Below are 15,967 nucleotides of genomic sequence, written 5' to 3' on the forward strand. Positions count from 1 at the left end.
AGAGATAAAATATATATGTTACATATAAAAACTATAGAAGTACATGAGCTAATACCATACGGTATTACTCAATCTCATTAACAACATGGAAGTGCGTTTGAAGCAATCTATATTATTTTTATCGGTGCTTAGTCTACAGCTGTTTTGTGTTTGCTGCTATATTCCATGTGCGTCTCGCGAGGTCGAATATGGATATGTGTGCGTCTGCAATTCCACTTATTGCGATACGGTTCCGCAAATAGAACCTCTCTCAACTGGTCAATATCAGATCTACACTACCAGTAAAAATAATCTCGGATTTTCTTCGAGTGTTGGGGCATTTTCGTCTTCCTCCAACAGTACGGCATCGGTGCAAATAACAGTTGCCAATCTTTCGGATACCCATCAAACAATTATTGGTTTTGGTGGTGCTTTCAGCGACTCTACTGGCATCAATGTGCTCTCACTATCAGAGGAAGCGCAACAGCTCCTTCTCGAAAGCTATTTTGGCGAGGAAGGTTTGGAATACACTTTAGGAAGAGTGCCTATTGGAGGAACTGATTTTTCAACAAAAGCTTATACGTACTGTGACGGAGAAGATCTAACATTAGAAGAATTTACCTTAGCTGATGAAGACTATTCTTATAAGGTACGTTTTATTATTATTTTTCGGTAACAGCCCATAGAATATTTTACATATCAAGTTAGTGCCATCCTTTTAAGTCAGTTAAAGGTTATTACTAGTGTTGGGAACTATCAACTGAAATCGGCTATCCACTATTTAGTAATTGACTACTTTTTACTATCGACTGTTTCAGTCGCTATTTTTGGTCCGGTTATTTACAATAGCTCTGTAGTCATAATTACTTTTTTCCTATTATTAGGTGTATATTTAATTTTTATTTGGGAGTTATGGTTATTGTACATCTTTAGTTTATAGGTTTTGTTTAAGTTCTATTGTATTGTCTATATTTATTATAGTATATTATTTGAAAATAGCAATTAACATATATACATTCAAATGTAAAAGTAATTCTATTTCGTTTAGAATGAAAATGTTAATTGCATGTTAGTAGTATTCAGTAATTATTTTTTTCCTTCTCTTTTTTAAAGTTAGTTTGTGCAGGAATTTATACACAATTTCTATAGGAAAAGATTCGTACATCTTCGTCTGACATCACGAATTGAACAAAAGGGTCGAACCGTGCATTTGACTGAAAATGGTAATTACTATTTTCAGTCGCTAGTGACTATCGATTGTTTCGACTGTTTTCAGTCGATAGTTCCCAACGCTAGTTATTAAAACTCTAATAGCAGGCAATGGTTTCTGGCAATTTGCTTGGAAAAACACGAAACAATGAGGAATTGCTTTTTCCCCAATCCATTATAAGTCAATGTTATAAAACAAGAAGTTAAGAAGTTACTTGTAACGACTTCTACTCTTCTTCACCTGTTGAGAACAATTGGCTCTATTTTTTTTTCAACCATTATAAAAACATTATTGTAAACATGAATTGGGTTCAATGCAATAAACTGAGAACTAAAATATGTTCCAGTAGCTGTTTGAATATGATTTTATTTTACTCTCTTAGTAGCTTTTGGATGTCTCTCAAGAGTGTCAACCTCAAGGTTTGTACCACCACTCTTATAAGAGCCATCCTATTGACAAATTTTTTTTTGAATGAAGAAATTCACCATTTCGGTTTGAATAGTAATTTTGGAATGAATTTCCATGGCATTGTTAATAACTACACGATGTAATGATAGAGATCAAATTTGGACAGCGTTCTTATGGAAAACAAGGTATTAAATTTGAAAAATTAAAATAAGGTTTTCAGTTCTATGTTGCTCCATGAGTTTATTAAGCAAATTAGTATTGGATGAATTAATGTTGCATTTACATCATCAATTTATTAAATATAAATAAGCTGGAACAAAATAAATATTCTTAATAAGTAATAACATATTTTATTTAATTTTTTATTGTTTTAATTGCAGCTTAGTTCATTTGATGCAAAAGCATTAATGAAATAAAATAAGATAACAATTTAAAGGATCACAGAAGAGACTAGACGTATTATCTTTATCTATCTTATCAATATTTAAGATCAAAGAAATAAGAGCATTGTTCCACATTTTTTTTTGTCTTTGAGTATTGTGATTATTTGGAAAAAACTTAAATAATACTGCAGGTGTTCTAATCAGACATGCTAATGTAAATTTATATTGATAACCCTTTTTTTATTATTTAATTTTGACAGCGTTGACGTAGAAGTCTGTAATTGCTCAAATAATACCTAATTTGCCCTCTTAATTATTACTTTAAAGATAATATTTAAATTAGGTAAATTATTAGGCCTATAAATTAGTTTTAAAGGGTTTTTTTCATTTGAAGCTTCGTTATGAAAAATCGTTACAACGTATTCTATTCAAAGTGTTGTCCATCAATAGCAGCCAATTTTTCCCATCTTTTAACCAATTTACGGATTTCATCTCGAAAGAATGATGTATTTTTTGAGGTTATCCACGAATCAATCGATTTTTGATATACCTGTAAGAAGTCAAACGCTGGAGCAATGGGTTGGGATAGAACTTCTCAATTTAGTACTTTTTTCCAAGTGTGTTTTCACCGGTTTTTCCACATGTGGTCGGACACGCCATGCTGAAGAGAAATATTATTACGTTTTTGCTCGTATTTCGATCGATTTTAGAGCAGTGATCGACTAAAACCCATCGTGTAATACCTTCTAATCCTCGTTTTTACAATTTATTGGTCGTCAAGAGCAGTCTTGACCTTTGGTATCAAAAGCACTATTTTCAAAAGGCCGAAGCCCGTATTCGCATGTTATTTTCGATAAAGCATGGTTAACATAAGTTTCACACAACATTCGATTGCTTTCAGTCGCCTTTTTCTACGAGCCGAAGAAAAAATGTAAAACTTCCAGCAAAAGCGGTATAATTTTACTTGCTGATACATACACTGATAATATTTTTTGTTATCATTTCGACGAAAAGTAAGGCTTCAACATGAAGTATGCCGGCTTGGTTGGCGCAGTAGTAAAGGCGACCGGACGGTCCTTTTATGGTTACGATAGTCGCGGGTTCGAACCCTGCTAGGGCATGGTCGTAAATTTATGTTTGTGATTGTTTAACATTTGTGATTATCGTTAGTCAAGAGTGCAAAAACCGACAAGGAAAATGATCCCAGTCACGCCAGTAATCAGGCTGGGTAAGACTGGATATCTTCTGGGATGGTTTATAAGTTTGTCACTCGCCAGTGGATAGGCTTAATACCGAGAACCGTGGTTCGGGGCCCACATTAAACTGTAGGTTCAGATAACCTTGGTTCAGATAAACGTTGGTAAAAAGAAGACTCTAAAATATTTAAAGAAAAAACATGAAGTAGGTTACAAATGTACAAGATGCGATTTAACACACGTGCCACCATCTGTTGTATATCGTTAAAAACTAATATATAGGTGTGATAATATATACAAAATATGTTTAAATATTGAATATTATGTGATATATAAGAAGATTTTTGCATTCTCGAACAAATTTTGTTGTGGGATAAAGTTGAGGGCTGATTACATTTTTAGTACTTTGAACAAACGATTAATTCTACGATTGATAAACTTTATTTGCTATTTTAAATTTATTACAACAAATATATTATTCATCAATGTTGTTGAAGTTTTATTAAACTTCTTTGGTATTTAATATCCACGTGTATCTTGTGACTATTTCCTGCTTTTGCATTATTTACCTAACTTAACTAACTCAAAAGTTAGTTCACTCTCTTGAATAATAGTTATAGTTGAGTCACAACATTGTTAATGGTGCTTTTTGCAAGAATTCGTTGCGATTCAAACAAAAGTACACTAACAATTCATTGCTATTTAATAGCATTTCACGTCTTGTGTTCATCTGAGTTATTTCTGTTTTTAGTTTAAAAGCCGATTCAAACAAACAAATGATTTAATTAAGCAGATTAAAGCCGAATAGATGTTTAATCCAGAACTCTGATTGATAAGTAATTTCAATGACAGCTAGACTTTTGCATAAATACATTTATTTTGAAAGGGACAAAATCAATATGAAAAAATAATTTGGTCATTAGCTACGTAATTTCTCGAAAGTTTTAGAATTATCACAACAAAACATCTAAATATATTTTTGTTCTAGCTACCACTAATTAAAAAGGCCATAGATTTGAAAGGTGACAAGCAACTTTTATTATTAGCATCAGCTTGGTCATCTCCAGCCTGGACTAAGTCCACAAACTCGTAAGTTGTCCCAGCGCTATTTTTATTTCTTCCTTGATAAGGAATTATTTTTGTTTGCAGCATCAAAGGGAGCGGAAACCTGAAGGAAGAGTATTACGATTGGTGGGCCAAATACTTTATTAAATTCTTCGAGGCCTACGAATCAAATGGCGTGATATTTTGGGCGGTTACCACTCAAAATGAACCGGTTCAAGGTTTCCTCGCTACGGACGTGCCTAATTTGAGATTTTCCTTTAACAATTTGGTAATAACGAAACACCTACGTTAATTAAAACATATATTGTATCAGTAAAAAATTATTTAAATTTAAATGCGTCATTTGATACCGTAACTATTAAATACTGATAAATCCTTGCGGGTTGTGTTAATTGTAAATATTTACTTAATTATCAATTGATTTTTCACACAAATCAAAAAATAAGCGATTATACTACTCAAATTTAAGAACATCAAATTATTTTTGATATTTCCAGTAACTGAACCTTATCTTAAGTAGAAGCAGCTGTATAAAATGATTGATATCTATACAGATATGTCGTATGATTTATGAATATAAATTTCAAACATCAATGATATCAATTTTTTGTTGGTTGTTTTGCCAATTTATAATCTCTATTTATTTGGTCACTCATATTTTGAAGAATTTTGAAAATATTTGGCAACATGACCCATCAGTACCAACCCAATTGGAATTTTTGATTGATATGGATCGAAGATTGATTCAGTTACATTTTTGGGCGGATCAGGCAGCATTTTAGAAGAAGGGAAGGAAGAATCTACTCCGACTTTAAAGCGTATTTTACATTTTTACAAACTTCTTTTAACGCTATATTTAATGTCATAACAAGTGCGTTGCCTGTTTTGTGGGATGGATTATATATGCTATTCTGATTGACCTTTTGTCACTTTTCTGGCAAAATCTTAATATCGCGACAGCAGAAATTCTGAAAGTTCTGGATGAAAAACTGAACCAAGTGATTTTCAAAATCCTCTTTTAAAGGCAGCTTTGTACCATACCATTGAGGGAGTCTTGTAGAGAGAAGGGATCAGAGTTACTAAAGATGTGATGGAAGGCAACGTGGTTTATATGATTTTATTCGATGAATTATGGTTCCATCAAAATTTTTTCTATCAAGAGGATGTTTATTAAATTATTTTTATCAAATATTCAACTATCTTTCGGTAACCGTCCTATTGGCCTTATTTACCTTTGTCAGACTCCGTAAAGTTAGACACTTTTCCAATATACCTTCGGACTATTTTCAAGCGCGATAATATCATGGTATTAAATATACTTTAATGATATTTTTTTATAGAAGACTATTTTTAATCTATAATCACAAAAATTTATAAAGTCTAAATTATAGAACTATCATTAAATCTATCTGATAATAATACTTTAGTTTGTTTTTCTCATATTATCAATAAATGTGTCATGGTTCTAATATATTTTCTTTGGTATATGTACTGGTAAGACCAGTTATCATATTTAGTTAATACAGCATGAAGAATGCAGGCGATGAAGCAACAGAAGTGCCAGATGTGCTTTGAGAGATATGCTAAATTTGAGATTTTTTTAAGCAGAAAAAGTTCTAAAATAGATAGTTATCTTTTTGGCTTTCAAAAGGTTCACTAGGGTTATAGCTTTAAAAAAAAAAGGGCCCTAAGTAAGAAATTAACTAAAGTTTATTTGTTTTTTCATTTTCTTGCTTATACTTCAAACATGTTTTGTATTTTTGAGATGATATTTACAACATATAGATAATATTAATCTAACATGAATTCTTTCAATGTAAATAGCTATTAAACAAACTAAGCTAGCTTTTAAATACGATTAGCATAAAATTATATTTCGAGGAGCATTACTTTTGCTGAATGGGGAAAACGTTCGTAAAAAATATCGATATTTGAACGAAGATATATCGATATTTAAGAAAAAATAAAAATTGATAAATCAACCTCAAAAAAACTATCGAGATTCTTTAAACATTTCAAAATTTATGGATAATTTAAAGAAATGTTTAAAATTAAATATTAATTTTAAATGTTTGTTGAAATATCTTAAAGTTTTTTTTTTAATATTAAAAGTAAACTATATTATTTATTAGAAATACATTTAGTAGACTGAACTATGCAATTTTCAACAGTAGGACTAAATAAACAATGCACTAACACAGTAAACTATTTTAGAAAACATGGATCAAAGATTATTTTGGACCCACCATTCGGAATTCCACTTTTAAGGATTTGAAAATCATTACTTACGACGACGGCCGCGATTTCCTGCCGCTTTTGCAAATGGTAAGAAATTTCTAAACGGTGTAGTATCACGAATGAATTTTTATTGGCCGTAGGTGGTCCTTTCTGATGAAGAGGTATTGGAATATATAGATGGCGTGGGTGTCCATTGGTACACAGATTTTTTTATACCAGCTAGTTTCTTGAATTATGCAAAGAGTGACAAGAAAGACTTATTTGTAATTGGTACCGAGGCCAGTAATGGTAAGCGAATTAGTGAATAATGATGAGTAGTTTTAATTAATGTGTTTTTTATTCTCAGGTTTCTTAAAATTTTTTAATCTGATACCACACGTGATGCTGGGGAACTGGGCGCGAGGAGTGAACTATATAAATAATATTTTTGATGTACGTAAATACACCAATTTTCAGCTGCTTCAACTGATAATCGATTTTTTCAGGACTTAGAATACGGCATGGCAGGGTGGATCGATTGGAATATGGCGTTAGACCCATCGGGGGGTCCAACCTTCATCGATAACTTCGTTGACTCGCCCATTATCGTCAACTCTACCTCAGGAGAGTTTTATAAGCAACCTATGTTTTACGCTCTTGGGCATTTTTCAAAATTCGTCTTGCCTGATTCGGTTCGAGTTACCACTGAAGTCTCTTCCAGCAAAATAAGGACGTTGGCTTTCAATCGTCCTGATGACAAAACAGTTCTCATTATTAGTAACGAGTGAGTTCAAAGTTTACTTTTATTGAGTCAGTTTTGGTAATTTCGTGTTTATTTCAGCTCCGATGATGATGTTGAAGTTGATATTGTGATTGAAAGTATCTCGAGTACCATCAATATACAGAGCAAATCAATTAATAGTCTATTAATTAAGTTATAATTATATAGCATTATAAACTGTAAATAGTAATATATTTTTTCACCAAGCCAAATATTGTTTTACAAATTTTGTCTGATGTATAGTGTACTAATGATAATGTATTAGGGGTATAAATGAAAGATGGCTGTTTTACAAAAGCATCCGTTGCTCCAGTAGAAACCGAGGCTCAAATGTTGTACACAATTCCTCATAATTACCTTTACGAAATAGACAGCGTTATATAACTGATGTGATATCAAGAGTAAATCTACTAGTGAAGGAATATGAGAAAATTGTTCCAGAAGTTCAAACCAGGTAATTTAGGTGTGGAAGATAAAGTGTAAAGCAGTAAAAAAGTGTGAAGATTAGGAATTGCAGTTACCAAGTACAGCAAAAACTTAAAATAACCCTTTAATAAAATCATTGGAAAGAGTTTAAAAAGATGGACATGTCTTGATGACATGTCTTTAACATATCAGTAACGGTATTGATGGCATAAAAAGGAGTTTTTTGGTCATATTGTTACTGGAGATGAAAAGAGGATTCAATATGACTACACCAAAACACAAAAAAATGGTTAGTCTAGCGCTTGTTTAATGCAAGCCTTTCTTGTATATTATTAGACTGTTAAAAAAATTATAAGGAAATCTAACCCCGACCCTAAAAAGTGCAAGAGGCTGTTGGGTCATTAATATTAAGAAAGACATTTAATGACGTTATGTTGTTTTGTTAGTGAAAACAACAACAAAATCTACAATATTTATATTTTATCAGGTAGTGATAATTAAAACTAAACGTACGTACAAATAACGATTAAATTGTTGTGTTATTCTTAACATACTTTAACAGGTTTACATACATTGGGTTTACAGAATGGAAGAACAAAGGTAAATGCAGTTGACATGAAAGACATCTGAAGTGAAGTTACATTTTTAAAAGTTATAAAATCAAAATAGCATCAATTTGGTTTAAAATGAAAGCGGTAGCTACCAGTTTTGTGACAAAACATCTTCAGTAACACCAAATATGAATCAACATCAGAATAAACAAAATATCACCCCGAAATCGCTACAAATTTTAAGACGATAACAAGATGCGGAGAAGAAAATAATTTTTGTTGCCTAATAATATTAAGAGTGATTGGTACAATGATTGAGAAATAATATACAATTCTGGCAAAAATAATACTAAAGGTCCATTATCTATACCTCTCTATCTATATTTTTATATATATTATCCATTCGTTTCAGACTGTTAAACTATTAGACTAGTATTAGACTAGTAAATGCACAATACACCAACCAAAATCTGGAGGTGTTAAGTCATATATATATATATATATATATATATATATATATATATATATATATATATATATTTATAATATAAATAATATTGAGATTGATTGGTACAATGATTGAGAAATAATATACAATTCTGGCAAAAATAATACTAAAGGTAGTTATTATTTATATCTATTTATCTTTATTTTATATATATATATATAATCCATTCGTTCTAGACTATTAAACTATTAGACTAGTATTAGACTAGTAAATGCACAATACACCAACCAAAATCTGGAGGTGTTAAGTCATGGCAATCAGAACAATCTTTGGTCATGTTTAACCATGATATGTTACAATGGATGAAACGTGGATTCATCACTTCACTCTGGAATAAAATCATCTGATTGGATAGCAACTGGTGACAGGCCTATTTTGAGGCAAAAGATAAATCGTTCTACAAAAGTTAACTTGAAATATTAGAGTGACGCTAGAACGATTGTGTGGCTTTTGATGGAGATATACGTTGATGAATACAGCCAATTCTGAATAAAAAAAACGCGTTTTCTTTGGCACCTACGCGACTTTTCAGGCCATGCGTTATATATTTGAAGAGGCAACAGGGCATTGTATGGGACATGTTATTACTCAGTTCTTAACATTTAATGGGTCAGAAAATATTTAAAGCAACTTACTAAATAACATTATATTATCAAGGTCATTGGAAACGATATCCACACGGTTTTCGTTGTAATAAATATACAAAAATATATTCACCATTTTGTCGAGTTCTAATTCAATAAGCTGGAGTCCATTATGGGAGATTTTTTTCCTGCCATGCCGGGGAATTAAATATCCGTTTCTTGTTAAAAATTTACGTCGAAAAATAAGAGTGCCTCCAACAGAAAGACCGATGGGAATAAAATGCTCTGATGTTAATTAGCATAAATTCGGTATTACATTTTTGTGGAGTAGTCGGTTGGGGTTTATTATGTTTCGATGTTATAATAACTTGCTATATATAAACTGAAACATACTGATATAATAAAAAACGCTTGTAATTAATTAGTACAAGTTTCAATAATAATGTTTAATTGATTGTTTAATTGAAGTGTATTAATCAAAAATTATTATTTTACTTAAAAACTGATTTATTTAAGGAAACAAGATTCGACTAGTTGAACGGCGATAAAAAAGAAACCCATTCAGGTAGCATAACATATATTTTTATGTTAAATAATATAAGATAATTAATAATATATTGTTTAATGATATTTTTTCTTTCACAATAACATGATTTGGAAATCAACTAACACTCATAAAAGCTTATTTTTTATATTTTAGATTTTAATATTTGAAACATCATTATAACCATTTAAAAATGATTAGTTTATAATAATGACACCAATACGCTACTATTAATAAAGCTGGACCTTCATACTTCTCTAGATTTTGGTATTTTTCAAGGGTTAATTAACTATTCTGGTCTCGGATACTGGCGAACTTCTATTTTTAATGTCACTCCTTATTATCTTAATCCATATCATCTTTCGTAACATTTTGAAGCTGCACATTCTATCTTTCATCCAGAAGTTTTAGTTAAATACAGAATTTTGTGAATAATTTACTAATTTTTCTTTTGACAAGCATATTTAATTGCCATTTAACCGCATTTAACTTACCTCAAGCAACACATTCAGAATACTTCAAAGTTATAGATATTGAGCTGTGGCGGTATCCAACTTCACTTTAAACCGTTGAAATAATGAAATAAAGTTTTTCGCTGATCTTGATCATTGGCCCAACAATGGCTATATATGGCAACTGAATGCAAATGAGTGTTCATTCAATATTAAAAAATTAATTATTTATTAGATGTTATTTCTAAATTCTTGAATTAGAACACATGAGCAATGCAAATTTGGGTTGTTGATTGGAAGTATATTAGCAATACCTGGTGTTTGACCAGAACTGCCTATTCTTTCTACTCTTGACGTTGAGGTTACCTTCCACGATACCACCTCGTTAAGTTGATATTTTTTCTTATAGTAGTCATAGCTCTCTTCGCAGTTTCGTTCTCTTCGTTCTTCTAGAATGTATAACCAGTGTGTATTCCTTCAACTTCATCAGTTATCTGTGTTAGATCCTTCCAGAACGTTACTTAATTGACCTTTGACCTCGAGTATATAGTATTATTTTATTTTCTGTTCCATGTTTCTTTTTCATTTTTCTTAGTAATATTCTTTCGAATTCAGCCTACTCCTGCCGCTGCTCTTATTCTTTTATCTTACTTCTCATAATTTCAATAAATAACTTTATAAAGGCCAAACTCCTTATTTTTGTTTCAGTTATAGAAGTACATGCACACTGACATATTTATTTAACCCAATCTGTTCTAATTCTATCTTTAGTTTCCTTTCCTTACTCGCCAGCTCTCGTAAGTTCCAGCTTCATATTTTACAAATTCTTCTCATTACTTATTAACTTACTTCATCCATTAAGACAGTATCAGAATATCTTAAAAATTATGCCCTATAAAGATACTCTAGATCTGTTTAATGAGCTTTATTTGCCTATTAAAACTATTAAACGACAGCCAAGAAAAATAGAGATATACTATGTGAAATACTAATGTTATATTTTGAAATTTTCATGCGAATCAAAAATATTTGTAATGATATTTTAAATATAATTGAAAACAAATCAAATTTGTCATGGATCATCAAGACGCGCCAATAGATCCACATCTATATTATTATTTGATTGAATACTGTACTTTTTCTATTCCTATTTCATTCCACAGACTTTTGTCTATTATTCAAGATCAGATAAATATTTTGAAACATTGGTTTTGATAAAAGAAAAATAACATTCGTCATGAACGAGCTTACGGGAGGGTCTGAGGAAGAGGGTAAATTATAATCATAATAAATGTGTATATGATACACCAATTGTAAATTCCTAGAGCTGTTATTTATATTTCATTAATATTTTTCATCCATTTTATTTTAAATTAAATTTTAGTAATCGATTGAAACAAGCCCCGTAAAAATAAACCCTTAAGGAATTATTTTTTATATCTAATACTGTATTACACTATTTTACTAACAAGATGATAATTTGACAGAAACACCAAACCAAACTGAGTTAGTGAATGACTTACTTGAGTGAAAAGGACATCGCCAATCACTAGAATCAGGACACTCTGACGCTATCTTCGTGTCGACGACAAATGTATTTTTCATGATTTTAATTTACGTTCAAAGGAAGAGTTCTTAGCACGAATTCTTTGCGATTTATCTTTTTAAAAATATATATCACCCTACACTAGCTTTTTTATAACTCCACCTAAGCATATAAATCAAAATCGAGATCAATGTCATTTTGGTCTGTTACCTACTGTAAAGAACTATCTCGAATTTCAATCGAGACAAGTTAGACAACGAGCTGTTTGGTGAATTTTGACAAAGAGCGATAGTAATAGGGCCCGACGCTGAAGGTTGATTAGGGTCAGTTGCCAGGTAGACATACCTTTTCGCAAGAAAAGAAATTACTTTCAAGTAAATAAGAATATCCAGTCTGCCTGTATATGTGAGGATGTAGTTATTTATTGATAAATAAAACTATTGAATTTACTGATTTACTGTTCAATTAAGCAAGTGATTAATAATTGATAAAATATAATTGGGTTTGAAGGAATAATTAAATCCAGATAAAAGCCTATTGAATTTTAAGTTGACTGAGTTTATATGCTACCTTTTTAAAATTTAAGGATTCTTGATTGTAATTTTAATGGTTTCTAAGGAAGCTTGATAAGTTTCCTCATGTGGTGCAATTTGATCGGATGCTTTTAAATTGTCTAGAGAGACAGAAGAGTCTTAATTTGTTACCTCGTCGACTTCCAGAGAAATTAATGCTTTAATTAATTAGTCTAACTCTCCGGTCTGTGTAGCATATTTCACACTTTTAATATATAGTGTCTTCTATGGGCATTACTTTAATTATGCATAATTACACAGGATAAACAACTTTAAAATATAAACAAAATAATATAAATACTACTTTGTGCAACTTGCTGCATGTTAGTTATATTACGAAGTTATTACGTTAACTGGTCTATTACTAAAACAGCTAAGTTATATAAGGAGCTATAGTATACACAATAATGGGATCGTACCCAGAAAATGGTAAAACACCATCGACAAAGAGGAATAGTAGACGAAATCCAAAGTTAACTGACACAGACCGACTGATACTGAGAAGGATTGTGACCAGATAACAAAAAATTATCGCTGCACCATAATTACCAACACTCACTTGACTAAGGCTGTTTCAAGAAAAACGGCACGATGGGAGTTACATAAAGCTTGAATTTTAGCAATTGTGAAGCCCTAGGCCTCGAAAGAAATTATGCAACGATCATAAAGTTTGAACACTTGAACGCACATGATAACAAACTGGTATGGCCCAATGAATTATCGTTCATATCCGGACTGATTGCTTCCTACAGTCAAGCATTGATGAGGTTCTGTTATAATTTGAGCAGCACTATCGTTTTACAACGTGAGGCAAAAGTCCCGCTACCACTGACGCAATTTTCGATGATTTCAATTTACAGTCATTCAAAATTATTTTGTGTTTTTTAAATGTTTTCTTCAGTAACAACTGCGTTCACCGTCTTCGGTGCTCATTTCACCACGTCTAAACTTAGCGTACCAATCGTTGATAGTTGATTATCGTGGGGCAGTATCCGAAAATTCGGCATCAAGGCAAGTTTTTGCTTCAACTGTATTTTTCCCTTCAAAAAGCAATATTTTATCAACACGCGAAATTCCTTTTTATCCATTTTTTCACAATAACAAAAGTTGCTACACTCAAAATGATCCGACAGCTTTCATTTATACACGCATCTTTTGAGTTTTAGGGTTAATTAAAAAAATATGAATTTAATTATAGTAGCGCCATCTATGTGTCAGGCCGAGGACTTTTCAGTTGACCTGTTATTGTTTATATGTCAGGTGTCATATTATTTTGTCCATTCCATGTATCCCTTGTATATGTATAAGAACTCTAAGTTTAAAATTTCTGAATACGTTTATTAAATCTTTATAAACAAGACCCTTTTGATTATAATTGTTCAAAAGCGCATTAAACATTCATTTCTGTTGGACTGGCATGAATATTTTAAATCAATTTTCGAACCGAATGAATAAGCGGTCACTTTATGAAGATTATTTTTGGTACAAATGAGAAAACTTTTAATAATTTATTACTTTAATTTAATATGATGGGTATACTCATGTTATTTTCGAAATAATGGAAAAATGACCACAGTGTTTCGATTAAGTAATTTTTAAGTTATAAAGTTATTACTCCGGCGAATATTTACAAATATTTCTGTATTTTGAATTGCTGGCATAACTTGGTCTATAAGTTGAAGCTGTATATATCAGATGTTAGACAGGTGTGTATCACACAAATATTCTTTTATTGGGACATGAAAAAGAATTCTGCTAAAAAATATCTACCTACAGGTTCAGAAGAAATTTGGGTTATATTGTATAACAACATTTTATATTTGGATAGCATTCAAGGACGGTAAGAATTTGATTTTGTCGTCTAGAAAACTAACTAACTCTAACCAAATTTTTAATGTCTGTGGTTGGCCACTGTGCCTGTTGGCAAAAACAACAAAATCATCCTCTTTTTAACTTGTACTATTGCTCCTGCTACTTACAGGCATTATTTCAAGTTTCTTCTAATTTACCTAAAGCTGAAGAAACTAGTTTAAATATTTCAATCTGGGTCTGATAGATCAGAAGGTCGGATCTATTATTATTTTCTACTACCCAATTTTTAATGTTTCTGAATAGGTAAAAGCACCTGAATATAATACTCTTAGATGGAAACGTGTGCTAGTAAAATTCTCAGGATATTCAAACGCAGCACCATTGACATTTTTATAGCATATGATCGCTTAATTAAAAAAGTTATTGATAGCGGGCTCAAATAACGACCATGTTGAGTTTGAGATGGACAAGTGCTTGGATTTATCCAAGTTAATTTCCTGCAACTTCTTTTGTGTGATTTACTAAATACTTTGTTAATATAATTTTATGTCAGCTAATAGATCAGCTAATAGAGTATAATGTTTATGATTTTTTGTAAATATGGTTATTCGTAAGTGATAGTACAAACACTGGCAATGAATAGGATGCCTTCTGAGAGGGTATCTATAGTTCATCACTCGTCAGTCGGTAAGCTTGATACTGAGCATTGTGGTTAGAGACCACGTTAAGCCGTTACTAGAAATTCCAGGATTGTGAGGTGACTAAAAACTGCATTAAAAACTCTAAAGCCAGAATAGTTATAGTTGATTATATTATAGGTGATAGAAAGATCTTTAAGTATATATTTTCTTGAATTGCCGTATATATTTCCTAAAAAGCCTTCCCAAGTTATACATTAGAGCTAATTAATTCATTATAACGTCTCGGGTTGTCTAAAAGTCGAGCTATGTTGTTTTAGCAATAACTAATCGCGTTCAAAATCCAGGAACTCAATTTTTCTTAGTTTATTTTTAAGAAAATCCGTACGCGTTTTTTTATCGGCCCAGTACGTGAAATCCGAATTAATGTACGTTTTGGTTTTAATTGAATTAATGAGACTATTAATCTAAATATATGTTTAATTAATTTAAATTTATTGAGATATATTACTAAGCTCTTAGCAACAGAGGAGAGTTAAATAACATTTTGGCCGAAGATAAATCGGTCGATCTTTGGACCGAGCACTAATTAATTAGAATTATATTTACATATTATTTGATCCAGATAGCGGACCGTTTCTTTCTACCATTAATTCCATTTTCGTGGACTCTACGGCGGAAAATTGAATTTAAGTTCAACCCTATTAAAGTTAGATAGTCGTGGGCTCATAACAATAAATGTTAATTAAGTAGCCGTTTTGTTAGGTAATTTCGAGTTATGAGGGTCTGTAATATGTCATGGCGGTATTTAGAATGCAGATATTTAGTCTCGGTAGTTACCTCTAAGTTTATAATTGTAATTTGGACAATTTATGTTTAATACCCCAGGAAATCGCCGGGCTACGATTTCATAACAGGAGAATTACTGTAAAAACTACCATGAAAGGGAAGTATAAAACTCACCAACTTGATCGATAAAGCATTTAGATTAAAACATGTCCCAGACATTTGGAAGATGGCGGAAATTATAACGATCCCAAAACCTGGGAAGATACCAAACGAAATAAAAGCCTATAGACCTATATAACTGCTGCC

General features: G+C 31.4%; 2 protein-coding genes across 4 annotated transcripts in view; one reads left to right on the forward strand and one right to left on the reverse strand.

Annotated features, from left to right (window-relative positions):
• ITR (inotocin receptor) overlaps positions 1 to 15,967 on the reverse strand; it is a 225,125-nt gene that overhangs the window by 83,273 nt on the left and 125,885 nt on the right. The gene's annotated exons all lie outside the window — the stretch shown is intronic.
• On the forward strand, positions 34 to 7,445 carry LOC143194853 (lysosomal acid glucosylceramidase). The gene is made up of 8 exons (XM_076401592.1): positions 34 to 628; positions 4,165 to 4,265; positions 4,326 to 4,509; positions 6,456 to 6,566; positions 6,620 to 6,767; positions 6,826 to 6,911; positions 6,965 to 7,242; positions 7,300 to 7,445. The coding sequence occupies exons 1-8, from the start codon at positions 86 to 88 to the stop codon at positions 7,397 to 7,399; spliced, it is 1,551 nt and encodes a 516-aa protein (XP_076257707.1). The 5' UTR covers positions 34 to 85; the 3' UTR covers positions 7,400 to 7,445.

This window comes from Rhynchophorus ferrugineus, unplaced genomic scaffold, assembly GCF_030347505.1.
Source record: "Rhynchophorus ferrugineus isolate W39M unplaced genomic scaffold, kcgeb_rfMv2 rfM4, whole genome shotgun sequence".
In the NCBI taxonomy this organism is placed as follows: Eukaryota; Metazoa; Arthropoda; class Insecta; order Coleoptera; family Curculionidae; genus Rhynchophorus; species Rhynchophorus ferrugineus.